Source organism: Epinephelus moara, chromosome 13 (genome assembly GCF_006386435.1).
Source record: "Epinephelus moara isolate mb chromosome 13, YSFRI_EMoa_1.0, whole genome shotgun sequence".
In the NCBI taxonomy this organism is placed as follows: domain Eukaryota; kingdom Metazoa; phylum Chordata; class Actinopteri; order Perciformes; family Serranidae; genus Epinephelus; species Epinephelus moara.
Genome location: NC_065518.1, coordinates 14,165,759 through 14,189,809, shown reverse-complemented (window position 1 = coordinate 14,189,809; position 24,051 = coordinate 14,165,759). Strand labels below are relative to the sequence as shown.

The following is a 24,051-nucleotide window of genomic DNA, read 5'->3' as shown; positions in this document are numbered from 1 at the left end:
TTTCTGCATGAAGCAAAAATGCAAGGGTTTGATTCCTCTAAATGCACAACACATACGAAACTGCACCCGTTGACAAACTATCCCAGAACACTAAGATAACTGTCGTAGAGAGTAACAATGTTCAGCTATATCTTGATTATAGATCAGTTTAAAAGTGAGCCAGCCATGATCAACCACATCCTCGGAAAAGTTTTGCGACGAGTCACAACTCTTTGCAGCACAACATCCGCCAACAACAGCTGAGAACATTTGCGGTGAAAGAATGTGACGCTGTACTTCTTGCCGGCACGTGCTGCACGTCCTCTAAAATGTGATCGTGTGCAAAGCCATGTTTCCAGTTCCCACTCTCAGCGAGCCAGCCTCTCAGCTGAATGTGCTGACTGAGCTTTTGACTCTGATGTTCTGTGCTTGTTCTGCTCTGAGCAATGAGTCACGTCCAACACGATGGAAGCATCCATATTTTATTTTTCATCTGGGAGTAAAAACATGGTGGAAAAGGTGAGCGAGATCTGTGTTGTTGTCCTAGCCTGATAATCCTTTTTTTTTTTAAAATAAATTAAAACATAAATAGCATACTATAAACTCAAAAGGCGTGACAAAAATAGCTTCTTCCAACAGATGTTCATCAGAGACATTGTACTCAAAAACTAGAACCTGTTAAAGTCCCACTTCGTGGGTAGGCACATCTCTCATTCCCTTGGCTTTTATTGTGAAGTGCCGTAACGTTAACATACATAACTCTATCCCTACTACATTTAAAAGAGGCAAAGTGTAAAAGGACATTTCCTAATTGTTATCTCTCACACACACAGCAGAAGAAGACGAATCTCAGGTGTTCAAGTGTCTGACAAACCCTGGACGTTATGACTATATATTCATCAGAGGTTTCACATTATTCCTGCATAGTTTCAGAATGTGCATTTGAAGTCAAACCGAACTCGTCCGCTCCGCTGATTTGACCGTGTGAAATAAAAGAGGAAGTGTTCTCTGTGGTACCTAATAAACTGCTACATAAATAACATCCGTATGACTATATCTAACCTCGCTACAGTCTGGTTTCGTACTGCATTCTCACAGAAACCGTAAAGTGACCTCTGCCAGCTTCATAGCTCCCAGTCACAACTGGGGCTTGGCTTTTTTAAGTGTTTTTCTTTTTTCCATGTCAAAACATTATATTCATATTATATTTTAATTCAACATACTAAAAGTCCGCAGAAATGGCTTAAACCAGTTTGTGTGATCACTTTGATGCAGGTTGGTGCTGGTTTGTTTGTGTTGCTTGTTGAATCATCTTCCGTCTCCAGATTGTTAAAGCTCATCTATTTACAGCCGATAATCTTTTGTGTGGATTCTGGAAACCTGGAGACAAGAAGGGGAAAAAATCATGTTGTAAAATGAAACAGAACAAGCAGGTAGTCACTAGGCTTGGGCGGTATCTATTTTTTCATAACTTCCAGAAATTTCACAGGGTTATACGGTATATGTCTATTTGTGTGTGGCGCTAACTACACACACTAACCCCCGGACTGACGAGTTGCTACGTTCTGCTAGCTCTCTTTTTCAGTCTAGTTAACGTCAAGAAATGTAATCGTATTAAGTAGGATTTATACTTATGCCTCAGCTCTATGCAGAGCCTGCGCCATTGTGAGCATTTATACTTGTGCGGTGGTGTGTCTGTGTCACTCTGCAGTTACACCTCCAAAACACTAGTTGGTGGCAGGGTTTCTGTGAAGTGCTGTAAAGTTTAGTTGATTCAAAACACACATTAAACACACATTAAACATGGCTTAATAGCAACAATTTCAAACACAAGTACACAAATCAGCTTCACTATAACTCGCAACATTCACAGACAAACACTTGTCTTTATCTGGACACATTTTCCCCACAAATACAACATGCTAACGTTATTAGCACAAGCCTATGGCATATTACATTGTATAAATTAGCCTAGCAGCTAGCGGACTTTTCCTCTGCTCATATAAAACCAGGGACAACAGCAACATTTAACAAAGGTAACGGCACACAATTAGGCTCCATTACAACTCACAAGATTCACTGACAAAACAACTGTCTTATACTAAACACGTTTTCTAACTGACAAAACAACTGTCTTATACTAAACACGTTTTCTAAACAAATACAACATGCTAACGTTATTAACAGAAGCCTATGGCATTTTACATTGTATAAATTAGCCTAGCAACAGGCTGAGATTTCCTCTGCTCATATGAAGCTAGGATTAATCTCCGAAGGATAAATGACACGCAAGACTTAACTTATTTGTGAAATTAAAGTAAATAAAAACTTTGGTTCCAATGAGGGAAATGGTTTCAGCTTACAAAAATTAAACAGGAGGTCTGCGTTGCTGCTTGTAACGTTACCTTTGTTAAATGTTGCTGTTGTCCCTGGCTTCATATAAGTAGAGGAAAAGTCTGCTAGCCACTAGGCTAATTTATAAAATGTAAAATGCCATAGGCTTGTGCTAATAACGTTAGCATGTTGTATTTGTGGGGAAAACGTGTCTAGTTAAAGACAAGTGTTTGTCTGTGAATGCTGCAAGTTATAGTGAAGCTGATTTGTGTACTTGTGTTTGAAATTGTTGCTTTTAAGCCATGTTTAATGTGTGTTTTGAATCAACTAAACTTTACAGCACTCCACAGAAACCTCCACCATGTCTTGGAGGTGTAACTGCAGAGTGACACAGACACACCACTGCACAAGTATAAATGCTCACAACGGTGTAGGCCACGTGTGTAGGGTACAGTGTAGGCTCTGCATAGAGCTGACGCACAAGTGTAAATCCAGTTTAAGCAGGCAACGGAGGTGGTAACAGCACTGGGACAGCCGGCAGGACGGGACCATGGGTGGGATGGGTGTGTCATTTTAATCTTTGTGTAAAAAGGGCTGTTGAAAGATGAGCGTCTGTATTTTTACCTTCAGGATTTTTAAATTCGGTATATCGAAAAAAAATGATACCACCCAAGCCTAGAAGTTGCTACAAAATGTGTTTATAAATGAGAAAAATGCAGAGGACTTGCTTTTAATTATGAAAGCAGCATCAACCATGGAATGAAGCTGAGATCTCAGACAGCTTGGCGCAGCTGGGTGTGCGAGCCCTCTGCGCTCTTTGGTACAGATCAGTGTCTCCAAAATAGCGAGCTCTGTAAAGCATGCCTTCCTCTGCAGGAAACACAAGAAACAATTCATGAAAGATATATGAGGGGTGATATAAATCAAAATGCGTCTTTAATCATTTCCCTGGAGCTGATAACGGCAGAAAGAACAGTCAATATTCATGGTTAAATAAATAAATAAGCGTAATTTGTTTTTCTTGGCAAACATACTCTGTTGCTTCTCCTTCCAGCAATTGTTGCGGAGGTTGGAAATATAATCATCCTCCACCGTCCGCTCCAGATTCTTCAGATTCAGGCCGGTGAACTCCCTGGAGAAGTGCTCCCCCACATAATATGGCACCTTCAGGTTCTCCGTCAGCCTCTTCTGCGTGTAACCTGCTGACCTGCGTGGAGATAGGACAAAGTGTGGGAGAGATATCATGTGACCGACTGCAGCACGAAGATGACAGATCTTGCACCGCCTGTCTCTGTCAACATGACTCATGGCTGATAAGTGCATCTGAAACACAAAGGCAGGCAGCATGGAGGGAGGCCAGATGAATGGAGCCAGCAACACAGAAGAGGTCTGAGATTACTTGGGATTTGGGAGGCAGCATCAAGATGTTGTTTCGGAATCAAACAAGAAACTGAAAAGTCAAAACAATGGATCTGTCTTAGGATGTAATACTATGGGGCAGTGGCACTTCAAACACCGTTCTTCGCTCTCTGGCTTGTACAAAAATAAGAAAATACAACAATTATGAAATAGACTTGTGTTGGGATTGTGTAGATAATCTTTTGTCTAAGTCTACTGGAGTTTTGCCGAACAACAATTAGCCCTGTTATTTAATATCCTTCTTAGGCAGGCATCCAGATCAGGGGATCACACTCACGGCCTGAAGCTGAGGCTGTAGGGGGGGCTGTTGACCATGATCTGACTCAGGGCTGACACAATGACCAGGATGAGGATGGGCATGACCTGTACGAACAGAGCGAGGCCTCCCTGCAGAGAGAACAATGCAGTGTCAAAACCTCTCTGCTGAGTCAAACACATCTGCCAAAGATAAATCACACACAACTCATTGTCTCCCCCTGCTGTTCAACAATATCTCTTCACATCTGCAGGAGCTCTAATAATAACATCAAACTCACATCCCGTTGTCGCTCTCTTCTCTCTCGCCTTGGGTAACGCATCCGCCCATTGGTGTACACATTAGCATTACCTGGATCAATGGAGCACATGGAGCACTTAATAGACAGATCATAACAGGTATTACAATGAATCAACCCAGTCGCCAGAATAAATGTGGGAATTGTACATTTCTGCAAACCATGAATATATTACATTTTTATGTTTCATATGTAGCAGGTATGCGGAATATTTACATTTCTTTAGGTTTCAATTTATGTTGTGACGACGCTTTGGTTAGCGTGTGATTAGGTTAAGGCATCAAAACCACTAGAAAGAGATCATGTGTTAAAATCTTAAATTTTTAAAAGCTTAATCCACAAACACAGCTGGAAATGTCCCAAACTGTTGTTAAAATGTACCCCGTTTTGTCACCAAACACATGTCTGGATATGTCCTGTCATGTCGCCAACAAAAATCCGGTTTTGTCGCCACAAACACAGCTGGAAATGTTCCAATGTGCCATTAAAAAATTACCGGTTTGGTCGCCACAGACATGATTGGAAACTTTATGAAGCGCCTTTAAAATATAACCTGATTTGTCGCTGGTCATTAAAAAAAAATACCCAGTTTTGTTGCCACAAAGATGGCTGGAAATATTCCAACATGTTGTTAAAAAATGGTTTTGTTGCTACGAACACAGCTGGAAATTTCCTGTGTTCTCAAAAAATGCCTGGTGTTGTTGCCACAAACACGGCTGGAAGTGTCCGATGTGTCGTTAACAAAAACCTGGTTTTGTCGCCACCAACACAGCTGGAAATGTCCCGACGCGTTCTCAAACTATAACTGGTCTTTTCGCCACGAACACAGCTGGAAATGTCCGGACGTGTTCTCAAACTATACCTGGTCTTGTTGCCACAAACACAGCTGTAGTTGTCCCAAACTGTTGTTAAAATATACCCAATTTTGCTGCCACAAACACAGCTGGAAATGTCCTGACATGCCGTTAAAAATAACCAGTTTTTACGGGGCTTCAGTAGCATGGTGGATAGTGCTGGTGCTCCAGGTACAGAGGCATTGCCTCACTGCAGCAGTCGCGAGTTCGAGTCTGGCCTGCGACCGTTTGCTGCATGTCAGTCCCCACTCTCTCTCTCTCTGTCTCCTATCCATTAAAGGCAAAAAATAATCTTAAAAAAAATAACCAGTTTTGTTGCCACAAACACGGTTGGACATGTTCCCACAGGCCATTAAAAAATAACCTGTTTTGTCACCACAAACACTGCTGGAAATATACCAACATGTTGTTAAAAAAATGGTTTTGTTGCAACAAACACAGCTGGAAATGTCCCAATGTGTTCACAAAAAATGCCTGGTTTTGTCGCCAAAAACACGGCTGGAAGTGTCTGATGTGTCGTTAACAAAAACCTGGTTTTGTCGCCACCAACACAGCTGGAAATGTCCCGACGCGTTCTCAAACTATAACTGGTCTTGTCACCACAAGCACAGCTGGACATGTCCCAACGTGTCATTAAAAAATACCCAGTTCTGTCACCACAACCATTGCTGGAAAAGTCCGACATGTCGTTAACAAAAACCTGGTTTTGTTGCCACAAACACAGCTGGAAATGTCCTGATGTGTTCCTAAAAAATACCTGTTTTTTTTCACCACAAAGATGGCTGGAAATGTTCGACAAGTCGTTGACAAAAACCTGGTTTTGTTGCCATGAACACGGCTGGAAATGTGGTCTGTTGTTGTCTGCTGCTTAACAGCTGTCTTGGCTAGGTGATGAGAAACTCAGCTCATATACATGTTGTATTTCACTTCAGAAATGATGATATGATGTATATGAAACATACAAATGTGGCGTGGTTTGCAGGAATGTATAATGCCAAAATTATACTCTGCTGGATAGGCAGAAGATACAGTATATCACAAGCTTGGTACTAAAACACAAAGCAGTGACACTAACTTGATGGATAACCTCCTCCAAAGAACATGTTAAAGAGGTCTTCAGGTGAAATATCTGGCTCGAAGTTTCCATTGTCTGGGCCGTGTCTTGAGGGATGCCTCCTCTCCTCTTCACATTGATCGTACTGTCGTCTCTTGTTAGCGTTACTCAGAACAGCGTACGCATTCCCAATAGCTGTTGGAAAGGAAAATTAAGACGTCAAATCATCACAAAGAGAGGCTAATAGACACCGTACTTATGACCTCTAATTGGGCTCTCTGTCACCTTTAAATGCCTCCGTAGCACCTGGAGTGTGGTTCTTGTCTGGATGGAATTTCAAAGCAAGTTTTCTGTATGATCTTTTGAGTTCATCATCGGAGGCGTCTGCCTGGACCCCGAGGATCTCATAGAAGTCTTTACATTGTTTTATCCTGCGTAGAGAACACACAATTCTCAGTGTCAGCGTCAACCACATCTCCAGTAAACCAATAAAGTAAACTATTCCCTTACCTCCTCACAGCCTCCAGCTGATCTGCCGAGTAGGATTTTGAGGTGTCTGATGGCTTTTCTTCAGGTCTGGTGTCCTCGCTGTTGGTCTGCCGCTGTCGAGGCCCAGAGCCCCCGCTGAAGTCTGAGTGGCCGCTGCCTTGTCGAGGTGTGAATCCATTCTTTGCTATCAGCTCCAGCAGCACTGGAGGGGAGACAATATCAGCGTGGTGAACATGAAACATTCAGACGTGCATCCAACATGGGAGTGGCTGAAAAGGAACATCTGTCTTTTTATCTAAGATGAGCCTGCAGCAGCTGTCAGGTATTACACATGAATTCCCTGCATTCACTGCATTAGCAGAGGCTGTGACACGGGCTCCTCAATCAAAGAAAGTGTTTTATGGATGGATTATTTGGTCACAAGTATCTACTCACTGTTTAAGTTGCTCCTGAAACCTCTCAGCCTTCACAAGTGCATCAACATTAGGTGTGCAAAGTCATATAGTGGGCCGGATTGGACCCTTTGGCGAGCCGGTTCTGTCTAGTATCTCTTGAGGTGGGTCTAGGGACATACACTCACTGGCCACTTTATTAGGTACACCTGGTCAACTGCTCGTTGACGCAAATAGCTAATCAGCCAATCACGTGGCAGCAACGTCAGCTAACAACAGGAAACTGAGGCTACAGTTCACACAGGCTCACCAAAACTGGACAATAGAAGATTGATGCTGGTGGTGTAATGGTGTGGGGGAGATTTTCTTAGTACCAACTGAGCATGGTTTAAACACCACAGCCTCCCTGAGTATTGTTGCTGAGCGTGTCCATCCCTTTATGACCACAGTGTCCCCATCTTCTGATGGCTACTTCCAGCAGGATAACGCACCATGTCACAAAGCTCAAATCATCTCCAGCATCCTCCACAGTCACCAGATCTCAATCCAATAGAGCACCTTTGGGATGTGGTGTGTGATGTCATCATGTCAATATGGACCCAAATCTCTGAGGAATGTTTCCAGCACCTTGTTGAATCTATGACACCAAGAATAAAGCAGATTTGAAGGCAAAAGGGGTCCAACCTGGTACTAGCAAGGTGTGCCTAATAAAGTGGCCAGTGAGTGTAATGTTAACACATGAGAAGCTGGCTCTCTGGGATGCAGAGGTCTGTGACAAACTCTCCCACTCCTGCCCTTTAGTTGACAGACTTTCTAGCCTCAGCCATCTTATATAATAACATACATGACATTTAACACATCTGTTTCATGCTATATTTCATAGCTATGCTCTACAGTTTAATCCATGACATCATGACACACAGGAGCTGGTATGATGGACACATTAACTACATCAGCTAGCTCGTTAGCCACCACAGGCCCCGGCTACATGCGCCGCAGAGCTCATCCGGGATGCAGGTGATGCTGCAGGTGATGATGCTGCGATCCTCCCCAGCTGAAGCGCCCCTCACTTGGGCTCGGCCATCTTAACTCACCCTTGGCTTTCTCTGTCGGGAAGAGTCTCTGCGCCTTCTCCAGGAACCTCTGCGCCTTCTCGGGCTGCTCGTTGGTCAGCGCCGCAGTCGCGATGTCGATGCAGCGCTCCGCTTCGTCCCTGTTTACCTCCATTGCAGCGGGCAGCAGCGGGCGAACTGGACCAGAAGTAAATACAGGCGCCTGCTGATGACGTGCTGAGGATGCTGCTGCTGCAAACCTCTGGCAGCTGGGGATGCTGGTGATATACTGCCCATGACTTTTAACATACCCAAACCAATTTAACTGATAGTAGGGTGTTTTTTTTAATTACATAGATTTAACCTGAATGTTAACATGATTTTAAAATACCCAAAGCTACAGAAATTAATTTCAAATGAATCAATAATAGCCTATTTACTATTCCAGCCAATGCCTTGCAGTTAGATTTGAGAGTAATGTCTTTCCCTTTTGCAGATATTGAAACCACTTTTCCTGTTGTCACTCTTATATTAGGAATTTTATGTATGCTGTGTCATGTATGGACTGGTTAAGATTTTAATCAACACAGTTTACATGATTTTATTATCGACACAAAGATAACTTTATGAAAATCCCACACATTTTAAGCTTTTTTGTAACAAATTTTGCCTTGGCTGTTGTAATTCTCTGAAATAATTTTGGTTATATGTTTAAAATCTGTGCTGGGGATTAATGAACTACATGTTACTAACCTAGAAGTTTAACTACATTTTGCAGCAGCTTGCTTATAGTTCAGCTACATTCATATTTGCATAGTGGTTTTTGTGGAGTTAACTACTGAAACTACAAACACTTCTGGGCAATTAAGGGACAGGAATTATTTTTTTATTTTATTTTATCTGTTTTATTTTTATTTTATTTTATTTTATTTTAATTTACTTCAAATTTATTTTATTTGATTTTATTCATTCTATTTTATTTTATCTNTCTCTATTGTAATTGAACTATATTTTATTTATTTGCAGTTATTTCTCTATTGTAATTGAACACCCTTTGGACACAATTTGTCATACGTATTAATTATTACTATTTATTTACAAATGTTTAGTTGTTGCACACTATTTTAGAATTTTACCTGGCTAACTTGGTGTAACCTCCCACCTGTCTCTGGTGTCTGAAGGCAACCAACTGACTGACTAATGGACACTGTAAACAAAACTAGCACTTTCCTATGATTAGTGTGGGGTTTTATTAATTCATTTTTGGTTTTGCAATAAACTCAATTGAGTGGCATTTTTTGCTGCGTGTGACCTTTTTGTATTAGGCTGTATTTTGTCATAATTTTGTATGTACATTGTCAATTCAGTCTTTTTTTTCTCTTTTACAAAGTAACTTTAGTGAACCAACCACTAGATCTAGATTTCTATAATTAAGTGTAGCTTCCGAAACTATGTATCCTCCCTAACTCCTCCCTTATACTCTGCAAAGGAATTGGCAAGAAGTGTAAGACTGTACAAATAAATAGAGTATGAATATACCAACCTTTATTTTAACTGAAGATAATATATAAAAATTTACACTAAGCACCTTGATTCATTACTTTATTTAAAACTGTGTTCAACCTGCCTCGTTGTTTGTCAGTTTCTTGTTCAATAAAGAGCATAAATATAGTTACACGTAAACCCTGTTTGCACAGCATGAACATGTGCTGGCTCCTTGTGCTGCCTCATTTCTCCACTAGATAGAGACAAAACGTCTGCCTGTAAGTCATGAGGGTAACAACTGGTGGATTTGTCATTCCTTTTTTGTTTTATAATTTGGTTCCTGTGACGTATATCTGTGACCTCGTTCAACATCACCTTTTTCCTGCACAATTGATATTTTTGTACTTTACTACTCCAAGCTGTAGATGCAGACTGGAGTTCAGATAATGAATGATAAATCAATATATTTGATTATTATCTCAGTACATAATACACATTCCTTGTACACATAATACTGTGAATTTTTGCACATTCCTGTGACAATATTTTTCACATTTCTGCACACATCTAAAAAAAGCACTGCATTTAAAAAAAATTGTATTCATATATATTGTACATTTTTTATTACAGTATTTCTTCATATTTTTCAGATTACTTTTTTCTACTCTATAGTTGAATAATTGCACAGAATATTGCAGCGGACAAACAATACAATACAAAGCACACAATATAAAGTGATACAAAGAGGAACATGAGACAGCCAATGCAATATAAAACTACACAGAAAAGCACATCACACACAAGACACACAAAAATACTGTTATAGTATTTTTACTGGGTCTAATATTGCTTGAATGTTTATATTATTTTTCTATTATTTGATTTTTTAAAATTCTTTTATAATGATTTTTTTAGGGGAGATGAGGATGAAAAAGTACTAATAAATAAATAAATAAATAAACACACAAGACAAACAATACAAAAATACTGTTATAGTATTTTTACTGGGTCTAATTTTGCTCAAATGTTTATATAATTTTTCTATTATTTTTTATTCAATTTTATTTCATATTATCTTTATTTTTTATTTTTGATATTGCTTGAATGTTTATATTATTTTTCTATTATTTGAGTTTCTCCCCTTTTAAAATAGTTTTTAGGGGGGCATGAGGATAAAAAAAGTTGCACCAATAAATAAATACATGAATAAATAAACACACAAGACACACAACACAAAAATAATGCTATAGTATTTTTATTGGGTCTAATATTGCTTGAATGTTTATATTATCTTATATTATTTTTCTATTATCTTATTTTTACTTTATTTTGTTTAATTTAATTTAACCTAATTTAATTCTACTTTATTCTATTTATTTATTCTTACTTTATTTTAATTTTATTTAATCTGATTTTATTTTACTTTTTTATCTTTTTTAACTTTATTTTGTGTCATTTAATTTAATGTGATTTAATTTTATTTTACTTTATTCTATTTATTTATTTTTACTTTATTTTAATTTAATGTAATCTGATTTTATTTTATTTGACTTTATTTTTTTTAATTTAATTTAATTTTTTTATTTTATCTTTTTTTTAGTTTATTTAGTTTAGTTTAATTTAATTTAATTTAATCTGATTTTATTTTATTTTATTTTACTTTATTTTATTTATTTATTTATTCATTGATTTCATAAGGACTTATGTAGGGTGGGAGTAAGGATGACGTGACAGAACAAGCATCCTTGTATCTCCCCTGTGTGTGGACGGGCGGGGGTCCTCTGCACTCCGCAGCTGGGATACTGATGTCCACTGAGCTCGTTTTTTTTTTAACGCCTCGTCACTCGTGTCGCTTTTGTTGAAATCCACGCGTGAACGCAACTATGCGTGCAGCCTAATTCACTACATGTCTAGACAGCAGCGGCGGCTCTCCAGAGGAGGTAAATATACATCTGGCTGCAGAATGAATAAAAGGTGAACAGCAGATAAACCGGCAGCCAATCACAGCCCGAGCTTGAGGCGGCATCCGAGTGCTGATTGGCCAGTCGCACCTCGAGCTCCAGCTCATATTGATGCGTGCGCTGCGGAGCTAACGACTCGTCTGTCTTTCTGGGTTACAGTAGTTTGGGGGTGAAACACAGCAGCTTCACCTTTAACAGCCGGACTCTCTTTACACTCGTCTTTTTGGTGAGTTATTTTTTTACGTCTTTCCTCTACAGGTGTAATACGAGTGTTACGCAACGCAGCAAATGTCGCGTGTCAGCTAGAAGTCAGCATCATCGTTACATTACATTCCTCTTCCTCACCAGCTAGCTTAAATAGTTAGCTAGCAAAAATAATTAACACACCCACCGTTTTAGCTTGTTTGTCGTTAGCTCGTCACCAAAACATGGACGTTACCGTTTTCTCTCATTCATACCGCTCAGCAGAGCATCACCGGACCGCAGCCACGATGGCGGAGGCGGAGGCGTTGGAGAAGAAGCAGCGCAACTCCAGCAACGGACATGTTCCCCCAGCAGACGCCCCCAGAGAAGACGTGTTTGACCACACATACAAAGAGAAGGAAGGCCCCAAACCTCCCACTGTCATCGTATGGAAAAATGTCTGTCTGATGTCTGTGTTGCATATAGGTGCCCTGTACAGCGTGTTCCTCATCCCCTCTGCACATCCTCTGACCTTGCTTTGGTGTAAGTACAAAAACCTGTTACTGTTCTTGTTATTTCTGCACATGCTTAGTGTTTATAATGTGGCTTTTTTTCTGTACGTACAGTATTCAAGCCAAACCACAGCTGTTATGTCACCGCTGCTGCATGCAAAAATCTGCCTGTGCATGCTCCTCCCAGTATCCTGCATGTAGTGGGATTATAGAGGAGGGCATATATCACCAGAGATTTAATTTCACAGCGTGTTATTTAAAGCTACAAACTGTGCAGCAGGGATACTCAGCTTGCTTTGCCCAGGCATGATCTTCATACAGGCCTGCAGTTCTGTTTTTAAAGTGCAAACTTTATTTAACTCTCAGTTTGTTGCTATTGAGTTTTTTTTAAATGCAAAATGACACAAAATCAGTGGCCTATATAAAGCTATACCTACATGTAGCACATGGTTACCACATTGAGCTGATAGTTTCCACTGAAATGAAGACTTGGAAGACAGCCAAATTCCATATCTCAGTAATTTCTGAAAAAAAAATTGCAAATATTTTCCGTTTCCGTAAAGAAATGTGTGACGTAAAAATAAGGGTGCTTTCAGACCTAGAATTGGCTTACTTTGGTCTGAATCAGGGACTAAGCTGCATGGTTGCCTAGAGTTGGTTTGTGTTACAAGTGGACCTGATAAAGCTGCTCTTGGTTGGTCCGAATTTCTATGTGAGAAAAATCCAGGAAATAAAGAAAATGTTGAAGAAGATTGTACTTGCAAGATAAATGCAACATTTTCCCAAGCGAACCGCACTTATGGGACAAACGAACTTGAGGTCAGTTGAACAGAAGCAAACATTTTTAGCCCAGAATAAGGCGTCCCTTATAAGATGTCCCAAAAACATACATAAAGATGGACAATGCATGTCCACTTAGTCCCACTGTACAAAACTGAAGCCAAATATCGCGGATACAGCTGCTGCCATCTTGCATTTGTGATGTCATTTGGAGCCGGAGTCTGCGGTCGCCGCCCACACACCTGTCCAGCCAATTGCGTGCAGCATCACTGAAGTACACCAGTTGGCACACAGGGCTGTCTATCATGTCGTCAAATCCCCTTTTTATAGCATCAAATAACTACTTAAGACTAAACTCCAGTAAAACAAACACTTGAACGTACTTCAGGGTGACAAGGATTACCTAAAATGACAGAAACCGTCTTTGGGTAAAATTTAGTTGTTGTGTTCTTTGAGATTTTTTAGTTTGGCCCATGTCCCATCCACAAACATGGAGGGGGCAGGGTTTATGACCTATACTGCAGCCAGCCACCAGGGGGCCATCCAGATGTTTTGGCTTCACTTTTTGGAAGCTGTCATGTCGTCCAGCTTTAATTTCAAGTTTGTCTGTCCAGACTGGGAAAATGCACTCCTTGTAGGCTACATTTTACAAAATGTGCCTTTCACCTTTGTGTGATAAATTGTTAGCTGACACTTAAATCTGTTCAGTCAAATTACTCTGATTACTGTTTAAGTAGTCTGTGAGTGATAGCGGGTTATTACACCTCAAAACAAAAATTCCCCAACTGACCCTGCTCTCCCCTACATATAATAAAACCTGTTTACTGCCCTCACAAGGCTTCGACAAGAGGCAAATCCAGTGCAGCTTCAGCAGCCCACACAGGTCAGGTGTACACAGGGACATCTCCCTAGGATTCGAGGACATTCAGGGCTTAGCCTAGACCTCTGTTGATAACTATTTTTTAGCTAAACAAGCTTTATTTTGATGCCTTTTTAAAATGACATCTTATTTACATATAAAGTACAAATAATATTCCCTGTGTATCAATTTATTTTGAATTAGAGGATGGTCAGTGAGCCACCTGGCATCATATCTGTCCCGCAGGCAGGTGTGTGCTTGTCAGAAAAATAACCTGTACTTCCTAAAAAATGACCAACTATCATGTTTTTAAATCAAATAATAGGCTTGAGCAGTATCAAGGCATTACTGTTTACCAGGATTTTTAGACATCCTGACGGTATAATTTTCAGTACTGTCAAAACACAGATTCTCGTCTTTCTATTAAACTTGTAAGGAGATGCTGTATTGAGTCGACGTAGTGCACAGCAATCATCACCAGAGGTCAGTCTTTACCAGCAGGGCAGGCAGCTGAGCTGAGATAGATGGTGGCTGTGAGTGTTGGGGACAACATTTAGCCTCCTTACGGGCTGCAAGATTTTAGCAGTCTCATAATCCTATAAATTTAGGAATAAACTTGGGTACCACATTGCGTTTGATGTACGCAGACTATACGATGACAGCACCTACTGAATCACAGTCTACAACGTACGATGCAATAACTTCCCATACTGAGTACAAAGATGCTGCACAGGTTATTACTTCTCCAACTGTCAAGCCCAACGTAGAGCGTCACATTATTGTTATTTTCACGCAAAGACCATTATATACCGTATACCTTACTAAAATGTGATTACGGAATAGATAACGCCCAAGCCTATCAAGTAACAGTATGGTAGGGCAAATCAAGAGTAATCAAACAAACTGTATGCTGCTTTATTACTTATAACATTTCGTCAGAATCCATTGTGATGTGTAGTTCTCATGAACCAAAACCACAGAGGCTGCATCTATAAATAGACTTCCAGTCTCACCATACATGTAATCATGATGTAGCGTTATCCGTCCAGTCATCATCTGATATGATGTAATTACATTACCCAGAGAGAGTCACAGATCCATGTAACATGCCCTTCTTCCTTCATGGTGGTTTAAGCTTCTGTGAAACAAGTAGGCCAGTACAAACCAGTGCAGTCAGAGACAAATTTGGATGATTGTTGCCTTTGATGAAAAGGAAAGGCAGTGTAGACTAGAGTGTGGTGAACAAATGCTGTAGTACATTAATAATTTATGTGTTTCGAAAGTCTATTTACCAGTTAATGGGGTGATCCCGCCTTCATTAACACAGATATAATAATGTATTATAGATGACTCCCTTGCGAAATAGCACCCAACACTGACAGTACAAGTCTGATACACAGACCTTTGAATGTGCTGTATTATAATTAGCAGCACTAATTCTTTTTTATCTGTTTCTCTCCACAGCCGTTCTTTGTTTTTTGATAAGTGCTTTAGGAGTCACAGCAGGAGCTCACCGCCTGTGGAGTCACAGATCCTACAAGGCCTCATTACCTCTAAGGATCTTTCTCGGTGTTGCTAACTCCATGGCATTTCAGGTACCCCAAACAGACAGATCACACAGACCTGCAGCCACACAAACGCACACTTACCGTCGTGATAATAGCAGTTTTCATTACCGTGTAAGTACCACGTTGTGCCTACAGTGTGTGTAATCTCTGTCTTTACTCGAACCCACAGAATGACATCTTTGAGTGGGCTCGAGACCACAGGGTTCACCACAAATATTCAGAGACAGATGCTGACCCTCACAACGCCGTCCGGGGCTTCTTCTTCGCTCACATTGGCTGGCTGCTGGTGCGCAAACACCCTGACGTCATTGAGAAAGGGCGCAAGCTGGAACTCAGCGACCTGACGGCTGACAAAGTCGTAATGTTTCAGAGGAAGTGAGTGGCTTCAGTCAATGATTGATCTTCACTTCAAGTAGTTAATCAATAAAATATGCGCTTGACTCCTTTGGCAGGTGGTGTAGACTGTTAACAAGTAGAATCAAGTTTCATAATTTTATTTCAGAAATTGTGGTCATTCAGGTTTAACAAGGTGACAATACTAACATGTCTTCTGTGCACATTGAGAGTGACTCAAGGTTTGCCTCATTCAAAACTGTCATGTAGAGGGAAAGTGATAATGAACAGGCCTATTGTTCAATATTCATGTCGTACTGAGTAAACAGCTCCACCCACTCCGTCTCCTCTGCAGGTATTACAAGCCGTCTGTGCTGCTCATGTGCTTCTTCGTCCCCATGTTCGTGCCTTGGTACCTGTGGGGGGAGTCTCTGTGGGTGGCGTACTTCATCCCAGCTCTGCTGAGGTACACCCTGGTGCTGAACGCCACCTGGTTGGTCAACAGCGCGGCTCACATGTGGGGAAACAGGCCCTATGACAAGAACATCAACCCCAGGGAGAACAAGTTCGTCGCGTTCAGCGCTATAGGTATGAACTCGTCACGTGCGAGAAGTTTGCCCTCAGGGCCCTGTCTCGCAGAAGTCTATCTCTATTTTTCCCAACGTTAGTGAGCGAGGTAGCTTTGCACGTCTGTCACATAAGGCCACATTCAGCATGAATATTGCCACGGTAACCTGCTCATGTATGACTGTGCACTAGTTCTCTATGTGGCCACTTCAACAAAATTGCCTCACAGCCCAGTTCTGTTTGTGGAAAACAACATTAATGAATCAAGACCAATTGTGTTTGTTGTGTTTGAATTGAAACCTACTGTAGGTCTCTGCAGGGGTTTACAAGAACTTAACTCTTAGGCCAACTTTGGGCCATGATTCTGTGTCATGAGCCATAGTTTTAGTCCTTACAGCACAGCTACATTCACAGATAACTGAGCATTAAACCATAAACCTTCTCCAGTCTGGATGTGAGGTCCAACAGCAAGTGGCCGCTAGCTCCGCTGCCATTTAGCGGCAGGCAGAGCTGCTGTCAGCCACTGCTGCAACCAACAAACTCCACAAATCCATTCAGCAGCTCCACCATCCACGTCCAGACACACACGGCTGATTATAAACTGCTGAATTAAAGCTCACAACTTGCTCCAACGGCTGATGCTGCTCAGGTGTGAGTGTTTTTGCTGGCTACCGAAACATCCTGGCACAGTTGACCAGTCTGTCACTCGTGCATCATTTGAAGATAATTACAAAGCATTCTTGGCTTTCAATGTCCGATAGTCCACCACGAACATTTTCGTCACGTCTCGTCTCGTCAACGCTTTCATCATGGAATTTTCTGTCATAGTTTTCGTCAATGGAATTAACACTGTGGCGAAGTTTACAAACCAGGAACTAATCATTTTTGGCCCATGGCTTATCTTTCCATTACATTTAAATGAGGTCTGTTAATTAGTTTGCAAGATATCCTGTGAACTAACCAAACAAAAATGATCACGTCCAATTAATTGTTTCCTGCTTTCAGTATGAATTTATCACCACTCTGTCTTTTACCTTACAGGTGAGGGATTCCACAACTACCACCACACGTTCCCCTTTGACTATGCAACCAGTGAGTTTGGCTGCAAGTTGAACCTTACCACGTGTTTCATCGACGCCATGTGCCTCCTGGGCCTGGCCAAGGACCGCAAGAGAGTGTCCCACGAGGTGGTCCTGGCCAGATTACAGCGCACAGGCGACGGAAGCCACCGGAGTGGCTAAGGTTGACGAATTGTGGTCAGCTTCGAAGGCTTAAACAAACCGAAACAGAAGCTTCACAGTCCTTTGACAGCTATACATTTCTCATCCTCCGAGGATTCATGAGGGCCTTGACCACATTTTGCTTGTTTTTGTGGTTTTTGTAGCTGTAACTTAACAAATTGTTCGAGACGGATAAAAAAAAAACCAAACACACTTTGCTAAGCTCTTGGCCTCGGTTTCTACTGTCCGGTCGGGCCAAGGTCTTGCAAAGATGAATTAGATTTGAAGTAGATTCATTTTAAAAAAGTCAACTTCATTCTCTGCTGTTTTTTTGCCACTTTTGTGTGCATCATTCATGCAAGGTCAGTCATGTAGCCGATCATTATTTATGTAAGTATTACTCAATTATTAATCAAAACAGAAAAGAAACGAAGCACTGAAAAACATGGAGGAAGTGATGAGGTACGATGCAGATTGGAGACGGTTGCCTTTATTGCAGTTTACAGCAAGTTTTTACCGTTCGGATACACAGTTAATTCAATTTTTGAGCGCTTTAAGATCTGGAGAAAACAAAGGATGAGGGTTTTTGTTAAAAAGTTGCTGGCTTTAATGAAACGTGGCACATGATGGAAGAGTGAGGGAACCCAGACCTTCTCCTTGTAACTGTACTGAGAGCTGGTACGCCAAAACTGTATGGAAACAGCATGTTGCGGTGTGTATCTTGGTTGTCTCATGCAGAAAACCAAACTTTAAGTCGGTGTAGTAATTGGATTAAGTATTCTCAAAGACTATAGAAGGGATGCATTTATCGTCAAATAAAAACTGCCGTATAATATATATATATAATAACAATAAATACTGATAAATGTAATTTTAACTCAGAACCATGCAGCGTTTAATCAACTCTTTTTGTGTTTTAATGATCATAGTGCCAAGAGCGTGCCAACTGTCGACATATTTAGAGCACACCTGAGTCGATTTTGCTTCTTCACTCGTGGAAGTTTTTTAACATGGTGGCATCAGTGGCTTTGCGTCCTCTACCCCACTTATCCACAATCCTTTCGTCCAGAAACAAGCAGAGATCTCATTGGCTGACGTCACGTGACAGTTCTGGTGTTACAAAAACAACCCGTGCATGATGATGTTCTGTAGTCGGTGTTGTAGTGAGGTGTTTTATCAGTGACTCCAATGGCAGAGCTGTGTCTATTTTTGTAACGTTAAGTGTGGAGCTGCATCGCTTTTGGATCATCAGAACTGTTGCTGTGGTGATCTCTGAGATGGGGTCTGGTTTCCCTTCGACGTCCCACAAAGCTTCAGGTGCATCGATGTTTACGCTCATCTTCGATTCAGACGTGCGGAATGCTTATGTTGTGTTATTTATATGTATTTATTTCGTTTTTTTCCTTGTTGACCAAAAAAGTTCTAACCTGAAGAAGATTTGGCGGTTAAATATATCAAATTGTTTTCCCCAAGAGTCAGGATTCAACCTAATGCCTTATGACTTGCATCCATTCCTGGTTTTCTTCACGTCCTGTCAGTGAAGACAAAAAGGCTCAAAACAGATCTGACCGTGTTTACAGGCCGAAGCGTTGTTTTTATTCTGATAACATTTTAATTTAGGCAAACGGTAGCATGACAACAACAAGGTACTGTAAATGCAATCAGACGCTCGAGGTTCACAGTCGACTATTTAGATAACGCCTGGTGCAAATGTTTAATCACAAGATTTAATTTGCGAAATACAGGTCAGGCGCTCATGTGCCAAGTAGTTCCGATCCAACAAAGGTGCTGTCGTGAGGGACGTGAGAGCGTCGTCAGAGCACTTTGCCAAAACCCCGACAAAATCCACAAGCCATGCAAAACAACTCCTGCAGCCCAGAGCGCCCAAATCAACATTTTCCTAACGATGACGAGGAGGATCAAGAGGTTGTCGGTCTGAATGATAACGTCAACTGTATTCTATTCTGAAATAAAAATTCACAATATTTTCAATACACTCGTAATTCCATTAAGAGTTGTTGCTCTTCTTTGTCTCAGTGTCTTTCTGATATAAATCTGCACTGCACAGTTTTTGAGTTTTCTGAAAACTGCTGACTGGCTGTACCCCTCAACATTTATGCCAGATGGTGATATTTTTTTTAAAATTTCCACTAGAAGGCTTTGATAAAACACAGGTACATCTTTTAAAATTGGGTTCAGCTACAAATGTAAACACAATTCTGACATCAGGATCTTGCTTTCAATTCCAGAGTTTGTAGTAAAGGTTTAGGGAGGGAAGCAGAATACCTAGGATGCCAAATATGCCATGTTCGGCACTTGGAGTATATGGAGTAAGTCTCCTTTAAGAACAATCCAGTGCACACTTCCTTTGTTTTACCTCTGCTGACAATGACCCTGATGATGACCTGTAAAGTCGGTTGCAACGCCGACTTTTTTAAAATATATATATTGTCATAAAATAAAGGCATTTTAATTTTGCACAAATCCTACAGTGTGCCTTGGGTTGTTTTTGAAAGAGAGTTGTGAGATCATGTTCCAACCATGCAATGAGCCCTTCACATGTGGAATAAGCACAGTAGTGTGTGTGAGCACCACAAAAACCCAGCAGCAGTTTGACTCCATTTTCTCCTTAGTTTGGGTTTTTGTATGTTATCTGATGGACAGATCAGTCAGAAGTGAGACATGATCTAGCTGTATTATTAATGTTGCATTAAAGTTGTAACCAAGAGCTCCACACAACATAAAAGTGCTCCTTGCACATCATCACATTTCACCTTCTCTCACATATGATGGAATTAGACGATACTCGGCTTGTGGTGCTCAAAGTGCCAAAAAAAATCACATTTGAAAAACGTCACTTTCTAGAAACCATGACCTGGTTACTCAAGATAATCCATAGACGATGTGAGCAGTTTCATGTAGGACGACACATTCTCACTCCGACCTCGACACATATCGACAATTGGTCATGGACTTTCCATGTCCAGATACGACATCAAAGGTACCCTTGGTGCGTTGGTGTTTTGCATTCTGGGATGCTGTGTCAGGTTCTGCCTGTTACATACATTGTCTTCTTTCAAAATACACTTCTGTTTTCATGGGAAATTTACTTTTTACATACGGTCCCTTTCAAAATAAATGCACTACGTCAGTACAACATCGCAAATTGATGTTTTTTTGCCTCCAACAAATAACACACGTGGTTAGGTTTAGGAAAAGAGAACAGGGTTTGGCTTTATAATCTTACGGGACACAAACACCACTAACGGACACAATGGTGGACTCACAAATGCAGACTGAGATGAAATCCAAGGTTCAGGGTTTGTAATACAGTCTGGGTCAGTACACAAAAGGCCGTCAGCTCAGGCAGAGGTATCCAAATCAACAGACAAACCCTCACTGGTCTAAATACAAAAAAGGTCAATCAGAAGAACACAGAAAGCTCACACGAAGGACAAGACAATCTAACAGAGAGCAAAGAGAAGACTTTCAGAATAAAACAGGAAACAACGTCACATTCAAACCTTGACAACCACTCTCTCGGGTGAAAGTCCGTGTTTGTTGGACCCATCCACCACAACTCTCACCCACCTTATTCGGACTTTTGTCGCCTTAATTGTTGTTCGTGTCCTGCCGCGTTTCCCCCCCGACGCCGCCAAGCAAGTCAATGCCCGGATTTTCAGCGACTTTGGAGTGTGACCAGGTTTGCATCTACTGCTAGCTCAATTAGCACCAATGAGCTAGCTAACGTTACAGTTAATGCTTACATCTTGCACTGTCACAAGCATGTGCCTTTCGTCCATGAGTAGATGCACCTTTCCTTCTGAGCGTTGATACAGTTGGGGGTTGTAGTTTGGTAGAAAGAAAATAGTTCCTACATGAAACTGCTCACACAGGGTCTGTGGATTATCTCGAGTAACCGGGTCAAGATTTCTGGAAAGAATTTTGTGTGCCATCTAGTTCCATTATACTGGAGAGAGGGCGGACATCTCTACGGCCGATATCTCCAACACTCAGCAACTCACACCAAAATTATCTAGACTCATAAACAGCACTACAGGTAAGAGGGGGAATATGTATTTTTGATTTGGGGGTGAACCGTCCCTTTAAGAACATCTTGCTGATAATACTATATTAATTTGCTTTCAATGGTGTAGTCTTACTCTGTGGTACTGCCACATTTACTCAGCTAAATAACTTGACTACTTCCCCCTCCACTCAGTTTTTGTGTGAGAATTCAAAGGATAACAATCTGCAGTTTTCTGGTAATGATCCAACTGGGACTTGTCGGGGGATTTTCTGTTCCCTGGCTAGTTTTTTGCCTTCTGTGGTAAAGAACTCAACACGTCCAGTCTGCTGCTGACACAAAGTGCAAGGCAAATATATCCCAACTATTTAATACTGCAGCTCTTGGCTCTGGGCTGCAGATGAATAAAGCATTCTCAAAATGTGATAAATGGTTTACACAGGGCAGAGAGGAATGTGGGACCAGTGTGCTGACTGGAGACCAGTTTATATTACATCAGACCAGAGAGTCTCTAGTTGGATTACATCAGACTCTTTTGTGTTTTTGGATGTTATAAAAATGCCACTTTTACTGAGCTAAAGTACCCTCATGAAATCCACAGTTCAGAGTGCTTTATAAACGTCCTTTGTCAAGGAGAAACTGCACATTTTATCAGCCTTATATTGTGGGCAGGCTGAGGCACACCTGCGCAGTAATCATGCTGTTTAATCAGCATCTTGATATGTCACACCTGAGGGAGAGGGAGAGGGAGAAGTGCTGCTGTCTTTTCTGTGCATAAAAAGTCTTGTGAAAAATGGGATCTAAAAAGACAGAAGTGTATATTTTTTGGTCCAGAGTAGTTACTTTCCACCACACTGCTCATTTAACGTGAGAAGTACTCAAGTGTTTTGGTATTTAAGTAAAGAAAGCAAAAGTAACAATACCATGCTATAGGAGTACTCCTCTACTACTAAATTTGTATCACCATAAAAAATACTTCAAGGTCCAGTGTGTGGGATTTATTGGTATCTAGTGGTGAAGTTGCAGAACTCAAACTTGTCCTGTGTGCCAAGTGTTATTGGAGAACAATGGTGGCTGACATCAAAACTCGAATTGTCCTCTCTAAAAGGGGACTGCCAATTGTTCTGACGATCCAAAATTTCGAAGCCATGTTAGTACGAAATCTGTCTCCTTGGCTGAAAAGCCCATTTCTCTAACAGCCAGTTATCCCCAAAACAAAAGCCCATTGCTCCAAAGTCTCATTATTCCAAATATAAACACTCAATTGCCAGAATAAATGTTGTCTCATTGTCTGTTTCTGTAAACCACTGATATGTTACATTTGTCAGCAGCATTGTGTTGAATGTGTGATTAGGAAAAGATCTCGTTTTGGCTTAAAACACCAATGTTACGTGGCACAGAGTCGTGGAAAAGCAGGGACAGGTCGGTTAAAAACACCCGGGTTCGAAGGCTCAAACGCTGCTGTTAAACTGAAACAAAACTTCGGAGCAATGGGTGTTTGTTTTCGGGATAACAGGCTGTCGGAAAAATGGGCTTTCAGTCCAGAGGGACATTTTTTTTGGAGTGATGGGGCTTTGAATTTTGGGCCGTATGAACAATGGCATTGCACCGTCTTGAGCCAGTGTTTAGTTTGTTCATTCTGGGCTACTGTAGAACATGGCGGACTCCGTGGAAGAGGACCCTCTCTGTATGCAGATATAAACAGCTCATTCTAAGGTAACGAAAACACAATGATTGCTATTTTTAGGTGATTAGAAACTAATGAAAACATAGTTATGAATATTATACTCCATTTCTGCCAACAGATGTCCCGAAATCCTAAACTGGACCTTTAAAGTACCCAAAAGTGCTCGTTATGCAGATTTATTTCAGATAACTTATTGATGCAAACGTGTTAGCATCACTTTAAGGTTGCAGCTCGTGGCGTTACATTCATTACTGTTCCCATTATTTTCAAAGACTCTTTGGTACGAGCCAAAGGAACTGAGTTGAATCTGGTGAAAACTGTTTTCATTGTCTAGATTTCATTGCTGCCTAGCCTGTCATGAGTTCATTAGGGTTAATCTAAAATAATACTTCAGATATAGAATATAATAAAAGTATGTTTTCTTGCATGTTTAACCACCTAGAATAAGAATCATGTTACCTTAGAATGGGCTGTTTGTATCTACTGAGCAGAGCGGGTCCTTTTCTAAAGAGTCCTCCATGTTGCACTGCCATGTTTCTACAGTAGCCCAGAATGGACAAACCAAACACTGATTTTTTTTTAAATCTTTTTTTTTTTAAATATGTGAAACTGCTTTATTCAGTGACTGTTACTAGTTTAAATCATCTAGTTTGTTTGTTTCAGAGAGGAAGACAACTCTGCAGATAATTCGGGCCCAATCCCATTTCTACCCCTTAAATCTTCTACTTGGTACCAAGTGCCC

The 24,051-nt window shown here is 40.8% G+C and overlaps 2 protein-coding genes across 3 annotated transcripts; one reads left to right on the top strand and one right to left on the bottom strand.

Moving 5' to 3' along the window:
• Positions 1 to 506: 506 nt before the first annotated feature.
• Positions 507 to 8,997, bottom strand: dnajb12b (DnaJ heat shock protein family (Hsp40) member B12b). The gene is made up of 9 exons (XM_050060761.1): positions 8,170 to 8,997; positions 6,705 to 6,885; positions 6,480 to 6,625; positions 6,216 to 6,389; positions 4,269 to 4,339; positions 4,010 to 4,119; positions 3,348 to 3,520; positions 3,042 to 3,183; positions 507 to 1,359 (listed from the first exon to the last, which is right to left on the bottom strand). Exons 1-8 carry the CDS (start codon positions 8,300 to 8,302, stop codon positions 3,062 to 3,064), a joined length of 1,110 nt encoding a protein of 369 aa, XP_049916718.1. The 5' UTR covers positions 8,303 to 8,997; the 3' UTR covers positions 507 to 1,359; positions 3,042 to 3,061.
• Positions 8,998 to 11,321: 2,324 nt separating this feature from the next.
• Positions 11,322 to 19,598, top strand: scd (stearoyl-CoA desaturase (delta-9-desaturase)). Of its 2 annotated transcripts, none has more exons than XM_050060558.1 (6): positions 11,322 to 11,799; positions 12,039 to 12,299; positions 15,372 to 15,502; positions 15,645 to 15,850; positions 16,164 to 16,396; positions 17,417 to 19,598. In XM_050060558.1, exons 2-6 carry the CDS (start codon positions 12,065 to 12,067, stop codon positions 17,614 to 17,616), a joined length of 1,005 nt encoding a protein of 334 aa, XP_049916515.1. In that variant the 5' UTR covers positions 11,322 to 11,799; positions 12,039 to 12,064; the 3' UTR covers positions 17,617 to 19,598. The 2 variants fall into 2 exon arrangements, with proteins under 2 accessions (XP_049916515.1, XP_049916514.1); XM_050060557.1 differs by having other exon boundaries at positions 11,323 to 11,799; positions 12,042 to 12,299.
• Positions 19,599 to 24,051: the final 4,453 nt, after the last annotated feature.

Bases quoted from the DNA above. Each gene is read 5' to 3' on its own strand.
- dnajb12b (XM_050060761.1), bottom strand. From the start codon at position 8,302: ATGGAGGTAAACAGGGACGAAGCGGAGCGCTGCATCGACATCGCGACT. The intron at 4,120-4,268 runs GTGAGTTTGATG...TTCTCTCTGCAG, and splicing joins GAAGAGAGCGACAACGGGAT to GGAGGCCTCGCTCTGTTCGT. The intron at 3,184-3,347 runs GTATGTTTGCCA...TGTTTCCTGCAG, and splicing joins CTGGAAGGAGAAGCAACAGA to AGGAAGGCATGCTTTACAGA.
- scd (XM_050060558.1), top strand. From the start codon at position 12,065: ATGGCGGAGGCGGAGGCGTTGGAGAAGAAGCAGCGCAACTCCAGCAAC. The intron at 12,300-15,371 runs GTAAGTACAAAA...TTCTCTCCACAG, and splicing joins TCCTCTGACCTTGCTTTGGT to CCGTTCTTTGTTTTTTGATA. The intron at 15,503-15,644 runs GTACCCCAAACA...TCGAACCCACAG, and splicing joins CTAACTCCATGGCATTTCAG to AATGACATCTTTGAGTGGGC.